The sequence below is a fragment of the Bacillus rossius genome, chromosome 6, assembly GCF_032445375.1.
Source record: "Bacillus rossius redtenbacheri isolate Brsri chromosome 6, Brsri_v3, whole genome shotgun sequence".
NCBI classification, from domain to species: Eukaryota; Metazoa; Arthropoda; class Insecta; order Phasmatodea; family Bacillidae; genus Bacillus; species Bacillus rossius.
Window position 1 is genome coordinate 14,193,449 of NC_086334.1, and position 25,879 is coordinate 14,219,327.

Here is a 25,879-nt window from a genome sequence, read left to right on the forward strand (position 1 = left end):
GATTTAAGCGTTTTTTTTGTTATGTTTAAAGATTTTTGTAAGACCAATTATTTTTTTTTAAATTTACGAATGAAATAAAAGTTGTAAGATAGTAAAACAGAATATGAACAAAACCTTTTCGACAGGATATCATACATATTTCATTAAAATTTCATGCTAGGATTAAAATATAAATCTTCATTTAAGTGTCTAAAAATCATCCAAAACATTTTAAAAATGATAAACCTTAATAACTGACGATAGTTATATATGGAAAATGATATAGAGAGCCCAACGAAACATTTACATATTTATAATGAGAAAAAATAAATATAAATTATTTATTAATTCTTATGTTTATAGTCTCAAGTGGTGCACATTAGATAGTTATTTACCACAGTGTAATCAAATCCTTTTTAAAATAATAATGTAATTATTTAATATAAAAAATATTTTTTTCTACTTATTTTTAAGTTTTCAACATGTTAGTAATAAAACTGGAGTAGAGTAATATTAAACAATAAAAATTAAAGATTCAAAGCTTTTTTCTCCTTCGAGTCTGTTTCGATGAGTTGTATAAAAAATCCCAGCGCCACCTAACATACTCTTCCTAGGTACGCTCGTTGGTGGTCTGACTAAATATTACCTTGCCACAGAAAAAAGAAGCCCACAATTATCCTCGTTCACGTTCCACCATTTTTTTTTCTTTAAGTATTCTGTAACCGTTTTCCGAATTAAAAGCTGAACAGGTTTGATAACCAGTTCCAAGAGGACTTTCATCGTGTCTCGCTGTCACTTGTATCCACCAATAAAGTCATGGCTACCTTCAAAGATACGTGTTTAGTTAATGGAGAAACTTTACTAAATATTGTTCTTTTTTCTTTCCCCCTGAGAAATATTAATGCTAGTGAAATATGTTGACACCTGGGTCAATATTTGTTTCCCTGTTTCCATAGTATGTGATAACACCGCTTATTTCTTATCAGTAGAGGTGAAAAAATATGTTGTTTACACGGGGAAGTAAGCCAGTACACACTACCCCCTACCATCCCCAAGGTAATACAGTGGAAATATATAACAGTACTTTGAAGGTAGCTCTTTGGGGGTTCTTGGAGGATTCACAGTGCAAGTGAGACGAATCCATGCATTGCCTGGCATTGTGTGTTAATAATGTAGTAAATTATGCTACAAAACATGCTCCAGCGCAGCTCTTCCTAGGGAGATCCTTGTTTCACCCCTTGGTGAATATGTGGTCCTTGAACCCATTTGTGTGGGATTCAGACAATCTGGAAAAGCCTGAATATATTATGTGTGAGGTGGGTAAGAATTTGACAAAGTACCACCAAAACCTAGCAGTGAAATACGATGTAAACAAATCTAATGTCTCCTTTAAAGTAGGATATTTTGTGTTATTAGAATCTCACTTTATTATTTCTAAATATGACTTTTTTCAGCAAAGTCGGCGCCTCAAATACATAAAAAACATAACTTTAACATGGAGTAATGTTTCCAAAATAATTTGAAAACTTAAAAAAAAAAACAAAAAAAAAAACATATGCATATTCTTCAGGTGATTTTAATTCACTTGAAGAATTTCGATTTGGTTCAATCGTCAGAAACATTTTTAATGAAACTAAAATTCAAATGTATGTATTATTTATACTCAGCATGTTTAAATAACATACAATTTCGACATATAATATAAAATGCATACCTGATGTTTAAAAATTTAAAAAAAAACATACAAATAACTGATTTAAATCAACATTATTTTTATTTGACATATTTATGAAAACCCTGTAACATATGAAGCTATAACATCTGCTACGCTCCTTGGTAAGCGTGTCTCCAGGGCGTAATGTAACTTCCCCATCCACCCCGTCACATAGTAGAGCTGCAAACAAGAAGAAGTACGTTCCTTACGTTCAGCATTTTCATCTCGTTGACATGACCAAAAAATATATCATCAAATCTCAAGGGTTATTTTTTTCTCGTTCTTTACAGTTATCTGAAATGTACAATAAAATACTCACTACTATACTAATAATAGTTTTTTTTTCTAAATGCATGTAGTCAAGGAATGTGTGAATTATAGTATAATTCAGAATTAAGTAATAATAAATTTACCAGCAACGTAATTACGTGTCACGACAAAGTTTACCGAAGTTGACAAGTCAAGCATTAACTCGAGGCTCCAAGCTCCCCCCCCCCCCCGGGCAGGATAGCCCACAGATCTCAGGGATGAAAGCTACGTCAGCCAAAACAGATTAGAAGATTACTGAAGTAAAAATTTAGCATAGGTTAGGTTCTTTCAGTGTAATAAATCCTTACAATATTGTGGTTTTTGACGTGACAACGTCTAATAAATCGATGCACGCCGGCTGCACGCACGAAAAAGTGTCCCGTAACGCACATTGTCCCGTTACGCTGACTCCCGTTACGCTCATTGTACGCTTGCGCCGCATCTATCTCTCTTCCACTCGATTGGAACAACCATCGATTTGACTTTTTCGAGGCGCATTAAACTTGAAACACTCCCAAACGTTTTCTACTTTTCCTATCATCGTCCTATCCTTAACAGAATAACACAGATTGGAAGAAGTTAAATAGCAAACATGTATAAAAGTTATAGTTAAAATAATCTCTTCGTTAAAGTAATGAACATATTTGAATTATTCAGTGCAAATAAAAGTAAATTTATCAATTAAATTGTAGATTTTATTTCACTCCATCTTTGTAGCCATACAAAATAGTGATAATTCAATAAAAATGATTCAATTTTATTCATAAAAGTATGCAATCATTTCATCAATGTTTTGTTATGACGTCACGTTAAACTATCGTCCGTAAACCGACTTTACAGACAACCGATTTTTTTTTCCTCGAGTGGGAACTATTTGGGCGTGGCTCTGATCCTTGTGAACATTGGTCTCCTCCCCAGCGACCTTTCTCTCACCCAGGCAGTCGCTGACACTCTGTTAAGAGCTGGGGCCCATTTCACAAAGGTGCAAGTCTTGTTGGTAACAATTGTAATAATAAGCACTTGTAATCACAAGTTGTTACGAACAGGCATTTCACATATTGCATAAAATTGTCAGTAACGAATACAAGTTTTGGCTGTATGCGACAAGTTTAGTAGTTGGTACGCTTGTAACTTACAATATTTGACCTCGACGACATAACATTTCATTAATGTATCGGTAACAGTGGTTAAGTGTATTGCAAGTTTAGGTCATTACAAGTATACAAGAGTGCTTTGGCGAAACGCTTGTTGTAGCTGTGTGTTTTAATAAATCTGTAAAATTTCCATTTTAGGTTACAAACTTGTTATTTTGTGAAACGAGCCACTGAATGAGTTGCTCCACGCTGTTGAATTCCACAATAATTCAGTAAACCGGCGAACACACGCTCCGATTGAGCTTACTCCATAGAGGTGTCTGTGATATTTTAAATTGCAGATTATAAATTATGCTTTCGTCATTAAACACCCATCGCTCCGATTAACATCCGAGAGTAAAAGTGGTTGTATTAATTAGCATAGTTCATTTTAGCCCGTTTCGCAATGACACGGAAACGTAAAAAATGGCTACCAGTGAGGTTTAATTACACTGTAAAGAAAAAATTAATTTAACTGAAAAAATTTTGCGGTACGAATAAGTAACACGATAAAAATAAATCACTTGTGCCGGAAATTAACATTTCGACACCTTTTTAAATTTTTACTATAATTTTAAATTAATTTTGGAAATTTTATTTTTCTAATTTTATTTAGTTACAAGGGGGCGATTTACTTTTGTTAGGCCGGTGTACGCCTCGTGTTTAAACTTTGTGCCAGTAGTCTGAAGCACCTTTCCCAGAGACGTATCTGATATTTTGCAAATCTAATACTTGGCTGGCATCCAGCTTAAAATTTCTCTCGCCTGCAGTCACGTCCCGAGTTTGTAATATTATTTCTCTTCATGACCAAAACTGCATAGAGCAGCTTCTGGGCTGCAAGCTGCTACTTCTCAGAGACCTGCTGAGAGTAGTAAGTCTTGTCACGAATGGGGCTCCAGTGGAGCTGTGTTCCCAGCGGAGTGGCGTTTTCTGTCCCCCCCCCCCCCTTCCTCTCTCTCCACCTCACATTAGTTCTGAGAAATAAAGCTAGGAGCAGTGACCTGACGGGACGATGGCCTATTTCAAGGACCTTCTCCCTGGCCCTAAAGAGACCTCCGCGACACCTAGCGGCAGAAAAAAGCAACTTCACCCATGGTGGCCAGCGAGCTGAGACTACGCTCGTGACACCTGGCGGCGAGTCAGTTCACCGCCTCCGTTAGTTCCCCTTTACGCCGCCAGAGCGCAGCGCCGCTACGCCTTATGGCCCTATGCTTCTTCCTCCCGACCTGTAGAAGTCGATTGTTTGTTGCTTCCTGTACCTGCCGGTAGAGACCGCAGCAGTCGCTCTTTGGCGCGAACTACTGAAGTCGTGCGTACATCCACTCGGGCACCTTCGGAAATTTTCGGCCTAGAACCGAACCTTCCCCCTCCTTTGACCTAGGGCCTCACCGCCCGATTTAATTAGGAGCTTTGTCCGCCATTGCGGCACTCAGTCCTCTGATCGCGGCTACTGACCACGTCTTCTCGGCGTCCTCTGCGCTAGGAGGCTTTTCGCGGGAATTGCGAATTCGTGTGCAGAAGAGATGTAGTCAGTTGCTCTAAGAGTCTAAGGGATGTGATCCCATTTGTACAGTAGCCGATCAGTAGTAGTAATTAGTTCAAGTTATGTCTCTAATTTGAAAGTTTTAGTATTTTTTGTATTTTTTTTAAATTTTTGGTTTCGTTCGCGCATCCGCGACTTCTCGGTCCGCGGCATCCTGATGTCGGCGCGAGACACCTAGTGAGCTCCGAACTCTACACCCTGTTTGGTGAGTAATCCGGCCTTTTCCCCCACATTCCCGTTTGTTGGCCTTTTGCGCCGACGGTGTATGACTGTCTGGACGCAGGTCTAATTCGTTTTGAATTTGACTTGGGTTTCAGACAGGGTCGAAGTGCTGGAGAGACAAATTTCTCCCAGCTCGTGGTCCTACACCTCCACTTCGGGTCACATTAGAAGAGATGTTCCCCCGACCCGACGTGATCCTTTGAAGACCCGGGTGGTAACGTAAAATCAACATCTCCCCCTTTCTAGCTACGAACTACATTAATTTAATGAATAGCCTACCAGCGAACAGTGCTTTCCTCAAGAACATGTAGAATGAATAAAACTAATTATCGATGTAATCATTGGACGAATCAAATTTTGGTGTGATACTTATAAATTTTTGGTTTATGTAATCGTTTGTTTGTTAAAGTTGAGTATGTGTTGTTTTAATAATATCGGGCCGGCCCATTCCCAAAAAACTTAAATATATTGTTAATATCATTAAATGGGAAACTTACAAATGCCAAATCAAATGGAAAACTGAATTAATTATTTACATTTTTAAATAAAACAGGGAACTTATAGACCAAGCTACTTGTGTAGTGTTTATTTATTTATGATATACCTTATTCCCTTAAACGATCCACCAGCTCCCAAGTTGCTTGTGTCAGGGAGTTCCAAATTGTCTTGTTCTCCACCTCGTGCCACCTCTGGTCAATAACTTTATTTTTCTTATTATCCTTACCCAGCAAGTTTCCAAGGCCTTTTTTTAATTAATTTAAAATAATTTAATTTTGAGGCACGAGGAGCGTTACACACTAAGTAACGTTAGAACGATAGATATTCTTGAATCTGAAAAAAAAAAAAAAAATGTGCGGGTCCGCGTTCACATGCATACCGTTGAAGATATCCTGATCCGTGATGTTTCCGTTTATGTGATCCGTCTGCTTCCGCTCATTGTAAAACGGGCCTAAGTATTTTCGTTCTAAAGGGGGAGAAAAAACATGTAAAAGTTTTATCATCGTCGCAATTTCATATGTAGAGATCCTAAAAAAAATAATAATAATTTTCTAATGATCCTAATGTGTACTTGATTTTAAAAAAATTAATGGAAATATGACGTTGCTGTTTTTAACTGTTACGTCACAGAGAAACCACAAGAATGAACAAGAAAGATGAATACACAAACACACTGAAAACCAGCCGAAATCAGTTGACGTAAAAATTTTAAACACACAGACAGCTCAGAAATAATTCCGTGGACGTAATTAGTCGGAAAAAATCATAAGCAAAAAAAAAATAGTTGGCTGTCAAAAACGAGACAGTTGTAAGAAGAACGGAAAATACTGACAAACAAAAATCTTGGAAAACATAACGACAAATAGATGAAATCAACTATGGTACAAAACAAATATTCTGGACTTCACAACGACGACGGCACACACGAACACGGGAAGCCTAAGATGTACATCAAGTTCTGTCCCTGCCCGAACACGCCCGAATATTCACCTTCGGCCAACCTCGGGTTTATTTATATATATTTATATTTATCTGTTTATTTTAATGCAGCTATACTAACCTAACTAACCGTCCATAGTGTTTTAATGTAGCTAACCTAACCGACCACTTTTAATATTTGAATTCATTTCTCCTGCGCAAAAATAAAACAAATCCCGAAGTTGGCCGAAGGTGAATATTCGGGCGTGTTCGGGCAGGGACAGAGCTTGATGCACATCTTAGGCTTCTCGACGAACACAGCAGCCTTCCGAACACAAACTGTTGCGACGTTCCGGGAGCTGACATCTGTTCCCGTCATCAGGTTCAAACAGACTCGAAGTGCCCAGAGCGTGCGTGGAGTAATGAGGCTGATGCAGGGTTGTGCGGCCAGCGGCGGAACGAGACTAGTCTCCACCCGGAACAAGAACTCATCACGGCACACCTTTTCGTTCTCAAACCAACCAAACCAAAACCTTTTTCGAAAACACGCCTCATATCAACACCACATATTAAATCCAGTGTTCTTGATGGTTTTTTTTAAATTCCACTTGCATGGTAAATAAATTTAATTATTTGCAGTCATTTCATTTTTGATACTTGGCAAATGGGATAGTCAGGGAAAATACCAGTTTTAAAATATTTGACGTTATTCATATATGTATTTTTTCAATACAAATAATTCAGTTCATCTGGAATCCAACATTTTTTTGGTGTTGATATTCAAGTATAGTAATCTATAGTAAAGATTACTCGGCCAGTACACTCTCGTCCCCCCCCCCCCTCCACAAATGTGGCGTCCAGGGCACAAGCCCCGTCTGCCCCCCCCCCCCCTTTTTATAGTTACGTCTCTGCGTGCAACGGGGAAGTCGGGATCGCAGTAGATTGCAGACTTGCGCACGCGTCGAGCCTTGTTGGGGGTTGGAACCGAAAGAACGACCCTCGGATTGGCTCAGGTTTTCCTTACACAACCACGCTCTATGTACAAATCACTTCAACCACGATACACAAGACTGGCTGTGTGCAGTTCTCCTTTAAAAAAAATCAAGATAACCGTTTTGTAGAGTTTAACTATCCACCACCATGCTTGAAAATAAAGCGTTTGCTAACAGATACTTTTGGTTAACAAAACCGGTAACAGTAATAGACTTTCATTTACTTTTGGTATACATTTTTAACGCTTAATTCATTAGTTTAGCTCAATTCTGATGGATTTGTTAAAATAAAAATTAATAATGGGCAAAAACATTTCTTTTTAGAAGTGTTGCGTAGTAACTTTAGCTTCGAACAGTTTGTGTTAATTACTTGAAAATCGTTCTTGTATGGTACGGGTACTTAACGACGATTATTAGCTTAAACACATTGAGCAAACTAGTCATATTATTATAAGCATTTATGTTGTCTTCTGATGTGTTGAGCTTAAGTAAGAATGTGTTACAGTCTTACGTTGGGCGTCGCTCCAACTGTAGCGTCAATAATGTCGTCCACTGGCTCCGCAAGGCTGGATTTTGGCCTGTCGAACAACCATATCTTCATAGCTTTCTAAAAAAAAAAGAGAGACACTAAATAAACACAAAATAAGAAACAGGCACAGTGCACCATCACGCCAAATACAACAACAACAAAAAAGAGATTAGATTCACTGTTATGTATTCTACAGTTTGGCTCCAACTTTCAGATGGTTTTCGTAACTAAAACAGAAACACAACACACACTGTGGAATCACAATCTGCCACTATCTGTCGCACATACTCCCTTATTAACTACTTAAAACATCACGATTGACTAAATTTGTCAAAACATCCATTTCCACATCGAATAAATTCTAGGAATACCTAGCACAAGGCATGTCGTTACGTTGGACCATTACAAGCCATGCTATTTGTTTGTGGACGTTACCTATGAATTAATCACGATTACTCTTTTGCATTTTCTATATCTTCTCAAGTTTTTTCAGCATATATTTACTAAAAATAATCTTTACTAGCGGTAAAATGCAACACGAATGTTCATAATTGTGTCGCTGGTGAGTCGCGTGTGACATTTTAATCTGGAAAATTACATTTAGTAGATATCTAGTAAAAATATTTGAGATGCAAAAGAGCTAAGGGCAAAAATAATTAATAGTAATGAAAAAAAGAAATAAACAACACGCGCCTTAAGAGACTGTTTATATTCAGGTATTTATTGAGGTTTCGTAAGGATAGCCCAATTGACTTTATAGAGTTTTATTATCTACTGATATTTGCATTACTAATTAAATCACCATACTTAATGTCTGTTCACAAATCACCAAGTGTCTGTGTCTAGTCCGCAGATCGCACTCCTCGCTGAAGCTAGGCTCGACAGTGGTTCGCCCCTTACCTCTCGCCTGTCCACACACAGTCGCCGCACTCTCAAACTCTTGGGTACCAGGGGCTCCATCCTGTTGTCATAAAATGTTTACAGGTTCACCCTCTACTAATTGGGGAAAGAAGACATTCTTTCAACATGGGATGCCTTCTTTTCACAGACGAGAGAGCCAAACGCCCGATCGGGCATCTTCGGTTTTTTTTGTTCATTGTAAATAAATATGGCGGTGTTGTTAAAAGGATACTAATGGTCAATTAGGTTAGGTTAGCTACATTATAAATACTTTAAAACATTGTGGACGGTTGATTTGGTTAGGATAGCTACATTAAAGATACGGAAAAAAAGCATGAACTTCGGGTTTTGGCTCTCTCGTCTGTGAAAATAAGGCTTCCCTTTCAACATAGGTGGCGCTGCAAAGCGAGGAAAACAACGAAGCAGTACCCGCGCATGCGCTAATCTAAAACTACTTGAGTTACTCTTCAATTCACGTTAAACCAACACTCTGCAACGCTTGCAGTTGATACTGTTAGTATTTACAACCGAGACATTCTTTTTACGGACGTGCTGTACTGTGCCTCTCGCACGACCAGGCTTGTGGCTCGGGTGACGTCACGCCGCCTACTCATGCAACAACCCGCATAGCATCCACCACCTGAGGTACAGCAGTTCATGAGTAGGGGCAGGCATTTTTCGCCAAAAGATCTGAACCCTTATTAAACTGCAACAAGGTATACCCGCACCTGTGGTTTCTTCCTTGTGATTGGCGACCGTCTGCGAGAGAAGTCGTTGCCGTATCTGTCTCCCGGCCATTCAGGACGCGTTTGCTTCCGCACTGAATCACTGTGATTGGTGTTGTAACAATCGATATGTACCTGGGAGAAACTCACCAAATCCCGAAACACAGACGATGCTACACAGTGTTTTAACTTTCAGCTAGTTTCGAAATATTTTCGCGAAATCTGCATGCCCTTATTCATTAGGTTCGGAGACCACCGATATTATACCTAAAGGATTGTTATAAATATATATACATTATATTCATAAACTACATAATTAAAATGACGCTCACCTTTATCCCGGCCATAAAACGCTCGTCATACGCATCTTTGATTTCCTGCGACGAACGCTCCCATAAATTGTCCAGCATTTTCAAAGCTGTGTCGTAGTCCGTCAGCGACGTTCTGAAATTGCATTATTAATTTCAGCAGTTCAATTGTACTACAAAGTTATAAAATTAAAAAAATTAAACCTCCTGCAAGATATCGTTGAATATTGACCAGCCTTTGACTTATTTAAACTCCTTAACGAAGCGGGCATAATTTTATATTGAACTTTATTCTCAGAATAGTGTAACTAGAATCTATAAAAAAAAAAGCACCCTTCAACATGAATAGCACCATGATTTTTAATAAACTTTACAGTAGAAAAGAAATCATTTTTGCAGCAGTAGTCCATATGCGGATAATGCACCAGCATTCTCTCTATTTTTCTCTGTTTTTCTCTATTCATCTTTCCATCTCTCTCTATCCCTCTATATTTCTCATTCTTTCTACCTTTCTCTGTCTCTATTTCTTTTTCACTCTTAATATCTCTATCTTTCTCTCTCTTTATTTAGCTTTATTATTCTCTCTTTTCCTTTCTCTATCACCATTTCTCTCTTTCTGTTTACTCTTTCCCTCTTTCTGGATTTCACTCTCTCACTCTTTTTTACACACTTTGCGGACATAATTAAATATTTTCTAATAAATTACAGCGTAATAACTATCTTTGTTAATTAATGATATTTAACAACAAATATTACTATCACTTTCCTAAATTATGGTATTTGAGAATATAGTTAATAATTGCTAAAAGTGGAGGTTTGCATCAAATACGTCATGTTGGTTTCAACAATTTCCTGTAGCTTAGTACTGACAATTAATATTCGCTAAGGCAAATATCACACGTTAAGGCAATCACATAATTTATACTTATAGAATTATTGCAGTTGAAGCCTTTCTCAAAAATTAGTTACATTTTGAAAATTAAACGATAGAAAGTAGTATTGGTCTAAATATGTTGACCACAATATGGCGTCTCATGGTTCCTATCTCTACCCCTTAAACGTTTAAAGCAAAAAAAAAAAATGTTCAAGTTAAAGTAGTTCTTATTTACTACAACTTTTAAAATCTCTTACGAAGTATAAAATTCAAAATTTTCCTAACACGCTAAAATATTTATGTGAAGGAAATTGCCTGAAAATAGGCGTATTACCGTATTATTAACAAAAATTATTTGTGTTTTAATTACTATTTTTTGTTTATCTTCCCATTTAGCCTATAATAGAATAACAAACAGTAACAGTAACTCACTTGTAGAAAAATGGGAAAACGCTGTGCACAGAAACCCCCCATCTCCTCACTTCTCTCCTCAGCGCATCGCCGAAGCCCCGAAGCGCGAACTTCGACATCGTGTATGGCAGAACTCCGGGCGACGGCATGACGCCTGGAACAAATAATAAAACAAGTTCATTACGTTGCCACGTAATTAACAAATAACCAACATTCTATGTAAGGCACAATTTCCCCATTTCACCTAACTCAAGGGCTTTTCAGTATTTGCGACACCAGGCACGTTTGTTGAATATGGAAAGGCAACAGAGACTTTCACAGACGAGACTCGCTAAGGTCTGCAGCATTCAGACATTCGAGGCTGAGCCAAACGCGGCTCCAGAGGAAGGGCGCAGGGGGCGATAGCCCCTTCCGAGCCCAAATTTTACTTCTTATTTCTTTGTAGGGAATATTAATGCTAACTGAAATACTTTCGTTAATGTGCTAAACTCTTCTTTCAATCAAAATTTGTGCGAAAATACTAAATTTCAGTATTTGAGACTCATATATTTTGTGAATATCCCGAGGGCAGTGTCATGATTATTAACTGCGTCCTCCTGTGTGTGAGAGCCCTGACCGAGAGGTCTTCCTGGAGCCATCATTGGGCTGAGCCAATCGCTCCCCTGGTCGTTTCCACACTCTTCCGAGTCACAGACTTTCCAAAGGCAATCAGTTATGGTTTGGGGAGGAATAAATTCCGGCCCTCGCAATGATAATGCGGCCCTGAATGCCCAGAAGTTCACTGAGGACGTTCTCCTGGCGGCTGTGATACCACTCGCTCCATTTATTGGTGAACGTCCACGTGCCGCAAGAACTGTCGCTGAATACTTGGAGCACGCGGAAATTACATTTTGGACTGGCCCGCACGATCTTCCGATATGAATCCGACACGGAGCATTTGTGGGATGATTTAGGGAGACGTGTTAGACATCGTCATCCTTTCCCGAGGGTGGAGTAACTGTGGACGTAATGAATCAATGATGAAATGTTATGTGTAGTAATTGAATTAGTTGTGTAAATTGTAGCTAAGAAATGAAACTCCAATTCATTAATTGGGCTTGCCTTTTCGAATCTTTTTTTTCACTCGTAACAATTAGTATACACGTACACAATCACAACTCACACAGTTTTGATGAAAACAAGAGGAACATCGACCCAGAAGTGTTACGTGGCTCCAGCAAGAGGACCCACCCAAAGCACTGTTGACGAACACGACTCTCCCCTTGGAGCGCCTGAGCAGAGGCATGAAGGCCTGCGTCACGCGCACGCCGCCCAGGGCGTTCGTGTTCCACACCTCGTGGAAGGTTTCCGCGGGCGTCAGCTCAAGCAGGGCGCCGTTGGTGATGCCGGCGTTGTTGACCACCGCCCAGAACTCTGCGCCGCCGTGCAACAAACCAAGAGTCACACACTTGGTGACGGTTCCATCGCGCGTCGGGAGTTTCGGGAAGGCCCACCCTCGCGAACTGCTCGCGAAACTAACACATCCACGATTGCAAGGTCGTTTGGAGACACAATTGTCCGATAACCACCTCATAGCTCTCAGTTAGTTCCTCAGCCCTGAAGATGCCTGCTGCAATGCAGAGCGAATCGTCGAGAGCTGAGATATTTTACACGCAATAATTTTAGTAGATCAAAAAGATAGATCACCGGTTTAAAGTAACGAGAGACCTAATTCATAAGAAACCATTGAGCCAAATATTTTCCATTTTAAACGGATAATTTTGGCACACACCACTAAATTTATTAATGCAGTAACATAATCCGAAAGTTTTTAAATACTTCAACTAACCATGTATATAGACCATGTGCAGGGGCGTAGCCGGGGGGTGGGGGTGGTTAGGGGTTCAACCCCCCCCCCCCCCCTTGGCACCAAATCTTTAATTAATTTCTTATCCATCACTCAAACAAATTTCATATTAAAATTAATAAAATTTTTACCATTACAATATTTAAATTTAAGTACCGAAAACTGCTAAAATAGCACTAAATCCAAATTTTCCGGGGGGAGGACCCCCGGACCCCCCCGCTTTAATACGGGGCGGGGGGGGGGAATGGGGCGCATGCTTCTTAACACCCCCCCATACACAAATCCTGGCTACGCCACTGACCACGTGTATGGACACACACACGCACACGCTCGGGTCCAGCAGTTGTGCTCCTAGCGGACAGGCGCGGAGTTACCTCGGTGGCCGATGTTGTCCCGGACGAACTCGACGGCATGCTGCACGTGGTCCGGCCTGGTGACGTCGAGCTGCAGCACGCGCAGGTTGCTGCTGCAGGTCTGCCTGAGCTCCGCGGCGCCCGGGCAGCGCGGGTTCCTGAGGCCGGCGAACACCGCCACTCCCAGCGCGTCCAGCCGCTTGGCCAGGCTCAGGCCGATCCCGCTGCTGCAGCCTGCGGGGACCCCCTCAGCTCTACCACCACCTCGCCGTCGTTCTCAGCGCGATCGTCATCATCATCATGTGATAAGCTTGGGTTTCTATGGTTCCGGAAAATAAAATAAACTCTCAGAGATCAAGCCTAAATCATCTGATGTCAGACAGATGAACCAAACGAGGAACCTGAACAGGTGTGATGGACAACACAACGACGACAGCACAAACGAGCGCATTCGAACTTAAATACCAAACAGCACAAGAACAAGAATTCTGTGAAAGGAATTTAGTTGCAACTGTTTTTTTTTTTCCATAGGAAACCTCATGTTTTCGTATGTAGCCTTCGCCTTAAATCTCTTTATTTTTGACGTGACAACGTCTAATAAATCGATGAACGCCGGCTGCACGCACGAAAAAGTGTCCCGTTACGCACATTGTTCCGTTACGCTGCGGCCCGTTACGCTCATTGTACGCTTGCGCCGCATCTATCTCTCTCCACTCGACGGTTTATAAAGTGAAGTGAAAAGTTAATGTGGTTTTTATTGCTTATTACAACAACCATTTCGTCAATAAAGGTTAATTATTCTTGCATTTTAAAAATCTGATTACTAGTATAATTTCAAGTAATTATTCTTTTATTATTAAAATAAAAATGATTCAATTTTATTCATAAAAGTATGCAATCATTTCATCAATGTTTTATGACGTTGTCACGTTAAAATATCGTCCGTAAACCGTCTTTACAGACAACCAAATATTTTTTTTATCGATTCATTAATGATGTACCAAAAAATGAAGAGATTTAATACGAAGACTACATACGAAAACACGAGGTTTCCTATTAAGAAACAGTTGCAACGAAATTCCTTTCACGGAATTCTTGTTCTTGTGATATTTAAGTTTAGGTTACTCATTGGGTTCATCTGTCTGACATCAGATGATTCAGGCTTGTTTATTGAGAAATTATTTTATTTATTTCTTATTTTGCAATTATGCTTTTTTTACCCTATGACAAACAGTGCAGAACTTGATGCAAGTTTTTGGACATACGCCATTGCTTAGCACATGTATGTCTGTAGAAGAAAACTACAAAATGCACAAATGACAAAAAACACAAATTAAGCAAAAAGATAATACACAAACAGTGCAGAACTGCAGGAATCACCCAGAGAAGGCGGGCACCTGACCTGTGACGAGCACCGCCTTGCCGCGGAGGTCGGGCAGCAGCGGCCGGGGGCAGAGCGCCGCGGCCAGCTCCGCCAGCAGGTGCGCGATGACCCCCGTCAGCAGCAGGCTGCCCGCGGCGACCAGCAGCCTCACAAGCCACAGCTGGGGCAGCAGCCACGCAGCAGCGACCAGCGAGCCCCACGCGGCGGCGAACAACCACACGCTGTACCTCATCCTGCGGGCCGGACAATCAAACAACACTGCTTGCCACGCGTCATTGTTAGAGGCCTTCAGGATAGACTGCACACACCCCTGTACACTCGGGAAAATAACGCAAGTTCATTGGCCGCCGACTTGTAAGTCGTCTCAGCTGGTTTGTCTGTGATTCGATCCTTCTTTGGTTGAGGGTTTATAACTGGTTTATATTCGTCCAGATGAACAGTAAGCCAATAGCAAAATTATCTAAGACGTATATGTGTTTGAATTCTAGCCTATCACCGAATTTATCCGCGAATTTTGCAGGTCTCTAGTTATTGTTTATGTTCTGTTCATTCTTTGTCGAAGCGGAACTTGTTTTTGGGTGTGATGGGAGTAGAATTTTAACGCAACGTTTTGTTGGAGAACGTTTCCCACCCCCCACCTTACCCAGGGGCGCAACAACTAAATTTACAAAAGGGGGTCAATATACCTTTTTATAAAGAATCATCGATCTCCCCCTATTGAAGCGGGGCGTCCGGAAAAATTTGTTTTTTAAGGTGGAAAATGGTGCTATTTAAGCAGTTTTATTATCTAAAAACTGATTACACAGCACTTTCTTTGCCCCCGTTTGCCCCCACTTCAAGGTTTCAGAAAGGGGGGGGGGGCAAAATACCCTAGCCCCCCCCCTGTTGTTGTGCCCCTGCCCTAAACTAACTAACACTAAGTGTATCTGGGAGGGACCTAGGTGCGTCTCAGGCCGAAGCCTATGCGCCTAGTCATGCTGGGATTAGCCATGCAAGGAGAGGGTCGCATGCATCATGTGCTAGGAGGGGATTGGCCAGCCATGGCAGCGATTCGGCGCCATGACTAACTAACTCCCCTCACTTCTTAACTTTAGACTAAAAACTGGATGAATTGGGCGCAGGTAAAAAAAAAAAAAAAACCCTGCATAGATAGAGGAAAATTTAAAAAGCAAAAAAAGGTGCTTCGCCTTGTTGAGCTTATTAGGCCTGTTCTACAATCACACGTAAACGGAGACGCATCACGCTAACGCGTGAGATAATAGAAAGAGAGAACAGATGGTTTCGTTTCTCACTCGCACTCCCTAGTCATGACGGAGAGGCCCGAGCATAGCCGAAGACCCTTCGTTTGTGTTTAGTTTACACGTACGCTCGCCCGCATACTAGCCCCACTTTTACAATTACGCTTTATTACTTTCTCTCCAATATTTTTCGCTCATGTTTTGCAAATATGAAGATGGGCCTGAGAACCTTTTTTGTATGTTTTAATTCTCCACAACTTTTGTTTGATTGAAACTTTTTTTCCCTTAAACGCATAGAGTCTGAGAAAAACTGAGTCAAACCAATTTTTAACCCTTTGCTCAAAAAACTTCACGTCTGATTTTGAAAAAAAAATTAGCACCATTCGATTTAGCATCCTCGAATTACCCTCATAACAAGTTTTCAGGTTTCCTGGTAAAAAGTGCTTACTTTTTCTCGTGTTGACTGGCCTAATACCTGTGCCTTGTTAACAGAAGTGTTAACAAATATACACATAAAACAAACAAACACAAATCTGTTTGAAGAAAGTATCTATGTGAATATCAACAAATTCAGTGTAGTTCATTAAATAGAATTTCCACTGACAAACAACATTTTAAATAATAGGTAAATAATTTTAAGATGAAGTTTCGGACATACGCCATTACACATTAAACTGTATGTCATGACAAACCTCAGTCTGTTTGTGCCTTAAGAAGGGAATAGATCTCTTCCAAAACGCCGCAATTGTTCTCTTAGGAACTGTGTTAATCTGCGCTATCATCGTTGTGGTTTTCAAAATATCTGTTTTTACGCTCAACTGTTGCTCTGTTCAACTGTTGGTGTTCGTCTGTGCTGTCATCACTGTTTACTCACATCGCTGGGTTCACCTGTGCGTCTCTGTATAGCCGTTGTTTTTTTCAATTTTTATCTGTTAAGTTTCATCATTGAGTTATTCTGTTTGCCATTGGGCACCGTAAATTATTTTGTAAATGGAACAGAAATATTCATGTAAACTTACATATTTGTTAATTTGTACATTTACATGAAAAATACTGTATCACTACAAAATAGTATTAGCATTTATGCTTCGTGTTGCCCCAGTACCTCCAATATTAAGTTATTTGCAAACAGTTGTTTAAACAGCTTTCCAGGTTTAGCTGCGCATGTTAAGCACGGTAAAACAAAAAAATCCAAAAGTAATATAAAACTGTTCACTTTTCTGTGGCTTTAAAACCAAATAAATAAAATGTTTATACAATAACTTCATGCTTGTAAGCACACACATATTTTAACTAAACACTCTCTTTTTATATCTAACATTTATTTCAAAATAACTTTACCATCGACAGTACAAGCTATTACATATTTTATACTAGTCTATATTTCTATATAATTACTGTACAGCGGGACTGTAAGTTTGTTTGCAGGAAATCAACTAAAAAATTGCCAGACAAGTTATACAAATTATATTTCACTGTTATGAAATTACATAATTCATGCTGACGAACAAAATAAAAACACGTAAATTTGTTCGTTACCGAGGTAAGAGGTTACTACACGTGTTAATGACACACGAAACGACAGTAAACTTGTAGAATAACATCATGTAAGTGTTAAGAGGACTGCAAGTATCCGCTCTACCACTCTGGTTCTGGGGTAGAGCGCCTGCCTTGTGACTTGTAGGACCCGGGTTCGCGCCCCGGCTCCTCCAAGGCGGATTGCCCAGATGAAATGGCGGCATTTTCTCTGGTAGGAATACAATCCCTTGTAACAAGTCAGGCTACCAAAGAAACGGTGGGTGGAACAGAAAAAAACCTTCCAGGTGGCTTCCAAATGGGGAGCCCGTTTCTTTTCTTGGGCTCCCCATGCGGTGGCCATTCCGGGGGTTTCTCCGGGGGAACGGAGTTTTGCGAAAAAAAATATATATATTGTAGCCTTTTAGTTTTTAGTCACTGTAGCATTATCTTTCCACCGAGCTCAAACTATCATTTAAAACATTATTATTTTTTTCTTTTGTACAAAAAATATTTAAGTATCAGTCAGCGAGTGGTTGTATACCATTTATCGGAATATATTTTATTGAAGTATAATTGACGGTTAAATTTTAGTCAGAAACCTTTGTTATTTAGTATTTTATAATTTTTTGACAAAAAATATATATAGGCACATGCATTTTATTTCTAAACATGTTATTTCTGTAAAACTACATAGTTTTCAATCAGGAATATCGTCTTTAACACACACTTATATATATATATGTGTTATATATATATATATATATATATGTGTGTGTGTGTGTGTGTGTGTGTGTGTGTGTGTACCAGTATAAATCCAGATGTAAATAAAATATTCTATTTATTTTAACATCAGCAAAACCTTTGATTCTTTCCAACTAAATCTTATTATTGAAAAATTATCATTTTTAGGCCTCGTCAAGCAATGCGTGGTATAAATGTTTTAATTATCTTACAAATATACGCTTTTCAGTCAAGTTTGCAAATGCAATTTAATGTTCCGCAAAGTAGTAGTTTATATCAACTACTCTTTAATATTCAAAAAATGATATTCCAACTGTATTTAGAATTCCTCAAGAAAGATGCTGATGAAAAAAAATTATAATAGGGAAATATGTTTGTGAAAATATTCAGCAAGATATTTCAGCTGTCCGGATCTGATTTGCAAGTTAACAAACGTCTCTGAATTACGATAGCGTTTATTGTATAACATTTAGTCAAAAAACTAATTTAATTGATCAGAATTATTATCACATAGTAAGTAATGGCATTAAACGTGGTGTCCTCTTTTAAGACCTTTGAGTTATATTGGATGCCAAGCTTTTTTTTCCCCACCAACATGTAGGTCTTATTAAATTTAATACTTTCTCTGTATCAAATGATTTTAATTAGAAAATAATTGAAAGTATGCAGAAAAATTTCTTAAATAAATGTTTAAATTATTTTGAATATGCTACATTCCTATATAACCTATTTTTATTTTATATTTAATAGACTTTCGATCAGTGATGCACTTTTTATTATATACATTTTATTACCATTTTTGTTTTTTCAGACATAATGACTCGGTTTGGATTAAGAATTCCAACTTACAATTACAGAATTAGTGACACTTTTAAAAGCATTAGTAACTATAAAATGTGTAAAAAATATAACTCATTTTAAATAATCTACAAATATTCATTGGTAAAACTTTTGTAACCTACATATTTATTTTGTATACACCATTTTAGTTTCGGTTTAAGATTTTTGTAAAAACCAAAGTAACCAATTGGTTAACATTAACTTTATCTGTGTTTTGTGTGTTCATGTGTATCAGTGTATGTCGTGTGTTAATGTGTTTTTGTTGTTATTTTATGTCATAATTCGTTTATAAGTGGTGAAAGGCACAAAATAATTGAATTCCAATTTGATGTGACAGTTTTAATGAAGCAGGATTATATGCCTCGCATAGTAATATTTTTTATTTGGTAATATAAAAAAATACTTAAATTTCAGCAGAGTTTATTGTTGAAATACTGCAAGCCTGTACAAAGCTCATCAACATTCGATGTACGAGCCTGTCTCCCCTAGAGCGTCTGTGCTGCTTGCCCTGTGCCAACAAACTACACACAAATATTTCCTCGCATTTCAGCATCTTAAAAACACATTTTGTAAACTTTGAATAATGACATTAAAAAACTTATCTGAGTTTTTTGTGTTCAGTCACCCTTGAATATTTGCGTTGGATTTGCACTCATTGAATAATTATCCAAATTTACTTCAATTATTCCAGCGTGCAAAAATGTAAATTCTATGAAGCTAGTTACAAAACGATTTTACGTGTAAGGCCGTTTTCCTAATTCCTCATTCATTTTGGCAGAATTCTACTTCGTGCATGGAAAACTACCATATGTATATTTTTTAAAATTGTCATAATAAGAATACAGTGTTGCTCCCTATAATACATTTTTGGAAACATTTCTTTCTTCTCGTCCGCGATCTGGAAGTTGTTTGTAATTGCAACTTTCACCGTCAGAAGCGCTACCTACCGAGTATTCTATACACTACTTCGAGAGCAATGCTGCTGTACTCATTCCATGGAGGGTGTTATAAAATATGGCAGAATTCCGTTTCGTCCTTTCGACGTATGGCACTTTTCCATTATGGTACTTTTCCGCCTTTTTCGAAGAGGCCAGGCGGAATACCCGCATTATTGTAGTCTTCCGATATGGCAGTCTTCCGTCGCCCCGTATAAATTCACTGCCTCAGAAAGTATAACATAACCTCACTTATGTATAATTTGTAAATAGCCGGTTTTCATCCTGTAAATTATTTGCACGCTGCGCGCGCATCATAAAAATAACTTTCATCATTTTCCCATAAAGCCCCTAAAAAATTGTAACTTCAAAAAAACATTTCATTAAATTTGAGTTAACCGTAAGCCTCCTAATGCACCAGTAGAAAGAATATGAATATAACAAACACTTTAATTTAATATAACTTACACGAAATATTTATTAAAAATTCAATATATTTTAATTTATTAAAATAAAAATGATTTCTTTTGTATAAAATGATAAAAAAATTACAAAAATTTGTTTTAAATGAAGAACCACATGAAAAACTAAATTGCGCATTATTTGTTCCTGGTGATTCAATATAATTGCTGTTGATTGATTCAATATATGTACACTTTTACTTGGCTTGCAACTCTTAATCGTGACAGAGCCACATACAATTGGTCGTGTGAAGATAAAGTGAAAAATAAAATATGTAATTATTCATTCGTTGCATATAATGGTGATACAAACAAAAAAGGAAATTCCATTTATCTACCTCATGACATTAATCATTCAAACATGTTGACGGCTTCAACGCTATTCATTCGATTTCCAGTCACGTAATTACTCCTACAAAATGCTGCATACTAAGAGCTAAGTTGTTTGTACATAAAACACAATAAAGAAAAAATTGCGAGAGATTTATTTATGTAACAAGCCTACCCTAATCTACAGTTTACTTTTGTATCTTTAAATACAAAAAAAAAAAAAATGCACGAATGTGGTTTATTCGGGCACCTGACTCGGGGTAAATGAATCTTAGGAGCTGAGTATCAGGGTTTTTCTATTTGAAGAGCATGTTTTCTTCCACGCTATCGCTGCGTCGAAGTTGTTAACGGTTTGTACAAGCAAAACCTTGCATGTGTGTATCCTTGTACACCACTCCAGAGTCCTTGAATGTGTGAACAACCACTCCAGCGTCAAGTCGCATGTCAACTGGTGGAGTGGTTTCAATCACCAAAAAGGTTCAATTTAGATGTTTTTTGAATAATAAGCAAGGAATTTGCAAAGTAATGTAAAGTTTAAAAGTTGAACCCGTGAAAAATTTATTTCCTTCTGATAAACTCCAATGAATTGAATACAAAATAAAATAATAATCATACAAGTTAGCAATGTAATATTTTGTAAAGAACTTGTTTGATTTATAGTTTCCGTCCCACGTATTTCAGATTGACCTGTAACTATCAACTTGTTACCTCATAGCAGCTTATTTTGTCATAATTATCTATCAAATAATAAAACCCACCATGAATGAATAATTAACTAGTTTGCTAATTAATAACTTTATTCTAAATACGTACACACTAATGTGATGCAAAAATAACTGTGCATTGAATTAAGAAAGAGATCATTTCTAACAGCAAAGTTGTTGTCTGTGGGTAACCCAGTTGTTTTGAGGTTCTAAACATACCAATAAAAACACCTATTATTGTTTTGGAAAGCGTCTTTTGGAGATTTCTTAGGGGTAAAATAAATTCTTGAACGATGACTGAATTCATGTCGTATTTTCGTGTTAAATTTGTGACAGTGAAATTTTGCGGTGTGTCCGGGTTAGCGAAGGACGGATCGCGTGTACATGCTCAAGGAACTCGTGTAAAAGAAGGATCTCTTAAGGGGCCTCCCTAGTAGCTTCAGAAGTTAGCGGAACACTATGTTTTTTAAATAATGATGGGACTTTATTGATCGACACTACGAATCTGAAAATTTTTCACCCACGAGAAGATACTACACGAATTGTCTGTATACTTTTACATTTATGTTTTTTTCTATCAAAATATGAAATAAAAAATCACCAATATGTCCAACTTTGGGGCCATTTTATACTGCTTAGGAGAATGACAGAAAAAAAGTACAAGTCTAGAAAAAAAGATAATTTTTTTCTGAAGAAATTCATGTATTTAAAACATATAGTCATCGCTCTGAATTCCGAGATATCTTTTCCGCAATTTCTGCAAATCCTGAAAGTTTTCCACCGTCTCGTGCTGCCGCTCGGCGAAGCCAGCTCGCAGGCCACACAGCTCAGGTAGCCGGGTGGAGGAACACGTGGCCGGAGGGGAGGCAGGCTACCTGTGTGTGCGTGCGTGCGTGAGAGGGAGACAACCCACAACCGCAAAGGTAAGATAATCCCCTGACCGAAAGAAATTCTCAGAATTGCTTTTAGTGTGCCTCGCCACAGTACCATGTGCTCGACTTACTCTGTGTGTATATTCGTGTATCTCTAAAACATCGCTTTTTTTTTTAACTACTAATATCCTAAAGTTTACAATACTAGATCATGTATTACGAAATAAAGTATTGAAACTGATCAATCAACACGTTGAAATTTGTCGTACAAACTATTTATTGGTGACTTTACAGTCTCGCTAGCTAATTCGACAAAATTTTTATTTAACTTTTAACATGAACATACACTTCAGTGTTTTCCTTCTATTTTTAATAAATATTCAAAAAACAATTATTATACTGCCCAATATTTTTTTAAATTATTTTAGTTTTCCAAAATGATTTTACACATCTTACAACGCTGAAGAAAAATTTATACTGGTATTAACCAAATGGTTAACTATTTACAAAAGTTTTCATACTTAAAAATGTAGGTTTATATAAAATGTATCTTAAACTAAAAGAAAAATCATATTTTGAAAACTAAATGTTATTTTTCTATGCTTTTTGGTTAGATAGATATCTGATGGTCTTCTCTGTTTTAAAAATGTTCATGGAATGATAAATAAAAAATAAAAACAAGGGAAGATCTATATTAAATAAGCTAGTCAGAAGTATATATATGTTCCTCCTGGCGCAGGAGTCACGAGGAGTATTGAAGATGAGGTCAGTGACCGATCGCTCACATATGTAATTATGGATGGTACGTTATTAATTACAAAATTCAAAAACCATTTGGAAGTTAAAAAGTATAAATAGTGGCAATGTTTAATGAAGATGACGTAAATTTTCAGATAAACTTATTTCTACAGCTCGATTAATTAATAAGGACAGGAAATAAATTTTTTACAGCAATTATACAAAATTATTAAAATTTTACAAACCACAATTAATTTATCCAAAAACCAAAATTAAGTAAATATTGCCCATACATTACAACATCCACGAAGAACCTTGCAAATTATTTTTTTTAGATGCATTATTTTGCATTCAAGTTCTTTTTGTTTAATACTTCACCTACTTATAATTGTTACATATTTGGCACATGGTCCGTCACGCCCAATTAAAGGCCCTGAATAAATATAACGCGTTTCTAATCAAATTTCACGCCTGTTACTTTACCTGCAACCCGGAGCAGTGTGACATAAATTATTGTACACTCGTGACGTTGGCAATCAACTTAAATATTTATGAGTTAAAACAAAACATAACTATAACGGATAATAAAAAAAAATGTAAAATTTTGAAAGCTTGTTATGTTTTTATATAGTACACAAAGCAGTTAAACCATTAATCATTTGTTGTTGAAAAAAAAATCCGTAATCTTTCATGCTTTTTTCCTTGATTTTTATTTCCAGATATTTTCGTTCTAGAAAAAAAATTAAGGTAGCCTTATTCCAAATTTGTTATGATAGACGTTAGTTAACTAAGAACATAAATTCGCTTTACAACCACAGCTTGTACACAAGTCGTAAAAAAACATGGGTTCTACTTACAGGCCGTATTGAACTTAGTAGGTTTATGACAAATACAACAGCAATAAACATATGGCTGAGTCTGCTTCCATGTGCACTTTTTTTTTAAGTTATCACTTTTAAAGCGGGTAAAGTGTAGGCTACCTATCAAGTAGCTTAGCATTACCCAAAGTGAATGTCGTGCTCCAGAAAATGTTCGAACTATGTAATATTTGCATCACTGTTGCGTTACAGACCTGCAACTTTTTTCAGTGCGCGATGTCACTCTTATGTAAAAATATGTCGTGTTTAGCGCAAACGTGTTCGAATGAATCCACATCGAGCTGCCAAAGAATACCTATCGATGTCGGCAACATACATAAGTATACAAACCATCGTTTACAAGTGTATTCATACGTAAGTATATAACTGGCGGCGGGCCATGATGCAGTTGGTTCTTCGCGTACAGTCCACTGACGGGATAAGAAGCGTCAAAGATCTTATATGGCTATTCTGTAAACTTGTATGTAATTTCACTGCCTGCTTTAGACAAACAACATCCATTACTTTCAGCTTTGGCTTGAAAAGAATTACTCCGGCCGGCTTTCTTATAAGACTTATTTCAGCTCCTCGTGCGACCAGTGTGTATAATTTGTCCGCGGCCTTATCTTTGGGTGAAAGTTATTTGGAAGGGAAGTTGTGTTGGTAATGTTATTGTTCATCATGTATTACATAACAATTCGACTTAGATACGCACATGTGTTTTTAAAATATAGGTATGTTTAATAACTTGCAATACAAAGTACCTATGTGTTGAATTTCATGTATTGAATTTTTTTATTACATGATGTACGAACATAATAATTACAATATTTCATGAGAAATTTTTAACACTTTTTACAAAGCAATCTCTAATTTCTTCCACACCTCATGGTTAACCTTACTATTTTATTTCATGTTTCAGTTGATTTAAACTGTTTGGAATCATAATATGACGGACAATGAAGAATATTAGTTTCAGTAAATTTTATGTGAGGATTTACTTATTACATTAAATATACCTCAATTTTTACCTCAAAGGAAAAAGTTGCATATCATTAAATGATAAATATTTGTTTCCCTTTAATATAGTTTATGAACATAACTTATTGTGATAATACCTATTAGTTAAATTGTGTTTTTGCAATGCTCTCCTATTGCAGTAAAATTCTTGGGCAAATTGAATAGCATATAGTCGATCTTTAACATAAGCTTTTAGAATACATAAACGTAATAAATTATGTTCTCGTGATTTTAACAATTAAATATTTCTTCGCATGAAAAAATTAATTAACTAAAAAAATATTTCAGTAAATTTATACTCAAGGACTAAAAATGTTTATTTTAGTTTTAAAAAATATTGTATGTATGTATACTTTTCTGAAAAAAGTATATTCAAGAAAACAAATTTTCTTCTTTTTTGTTTTGATCTTGAACTTACTTGACAAGCAATATTGAACTTCAACTTTATACTTTCGGTATAGCACTTTTCGATTTATTCTTCTTCAAACGGGAATTAAAAGTAATGAATAAATAGTATTTTCCTCTATAATTATTGCAGCCGTATACTGAAAAGTTAAACTTTCCTTTATTTGCATGACGCGGGACTCCTAACTAGACAAAACGTTTGTTATTTATTTTGAACGTTTTATTTATGTTTCCTTTCGAACTTAAATGAAACTCTTAACATTTAATTTCATCAAAAGTTATACAATATAAGTATCAAGTTAAAATATTTTTTAAGTGAAGTTGTGACTATTTTGTTGTTGAAAATGACACTCTGAAGTTTGAATAAAAGTGAGAAATGATAAAAATATATTTGTAGTTAAAAACAGTTAATTCATTTCAAATTCAATCTTTTGTACATGCATATTGCCAAATAAATTCCACAATATATTAAATTCTATGCATTTGAATCTATTCGTATATTCTGCAGCATTAATTCCTATAAGCAAATACTTATTACGTACAATGTACTTTTAGTCCTGTCGTATATAGTTATACAAAATT

The 25,879-nt window shown here is 37.2% G+C and overlaps 1 protein-coding gene across 1 annotated transcript in view; it reads right to left on the reverse strand.

Annotated features, from left to right (window-relative positions):
• Positions 1-1,660: 1,660 nt before the first annotated feature.
• Positions 1,661-25,879, reverse strand: part of LOC134532674 (retinol dehydrogenase 16-like) — a 32,087-nt gene continuing 7,868 nt past the window's right edge. Inside the window, exons 2-8 of the mRNA XM_063369367.1 lie at positions 14,657-14,871; positions 13,276-13,488; positions 12,286-12,468; positions 11,077-11,209; positions 9,795-9,906; positions 7,820-7,915; positions 1,661-1,873 (exon numbers count right to left, since the gene is read on the reverse strand). Of these exons, the coding sequence (XP_063225437.1) occupies positions 1,766-1,873; positions 7,820-7,915; positions 9,795-9,906; positions 11,077-11,209; positions 12,286-12,468; positions 13,276-13,488; positions 14,657-14,870 (1,059 nt within the window). The 5' untranslated portion in view covers position 14,871 and the 3' untranslated portion in view covers positions 1,661-1,765. The remainder of the gene's footprint in view (positions 1,874-7,819; positions 7,916-9,794; positions 9,907-11,076; positions 11,210-12,285; positions 12,469-13,275; positions 13,489-14,656; positions 14,872-25,879) is intronic.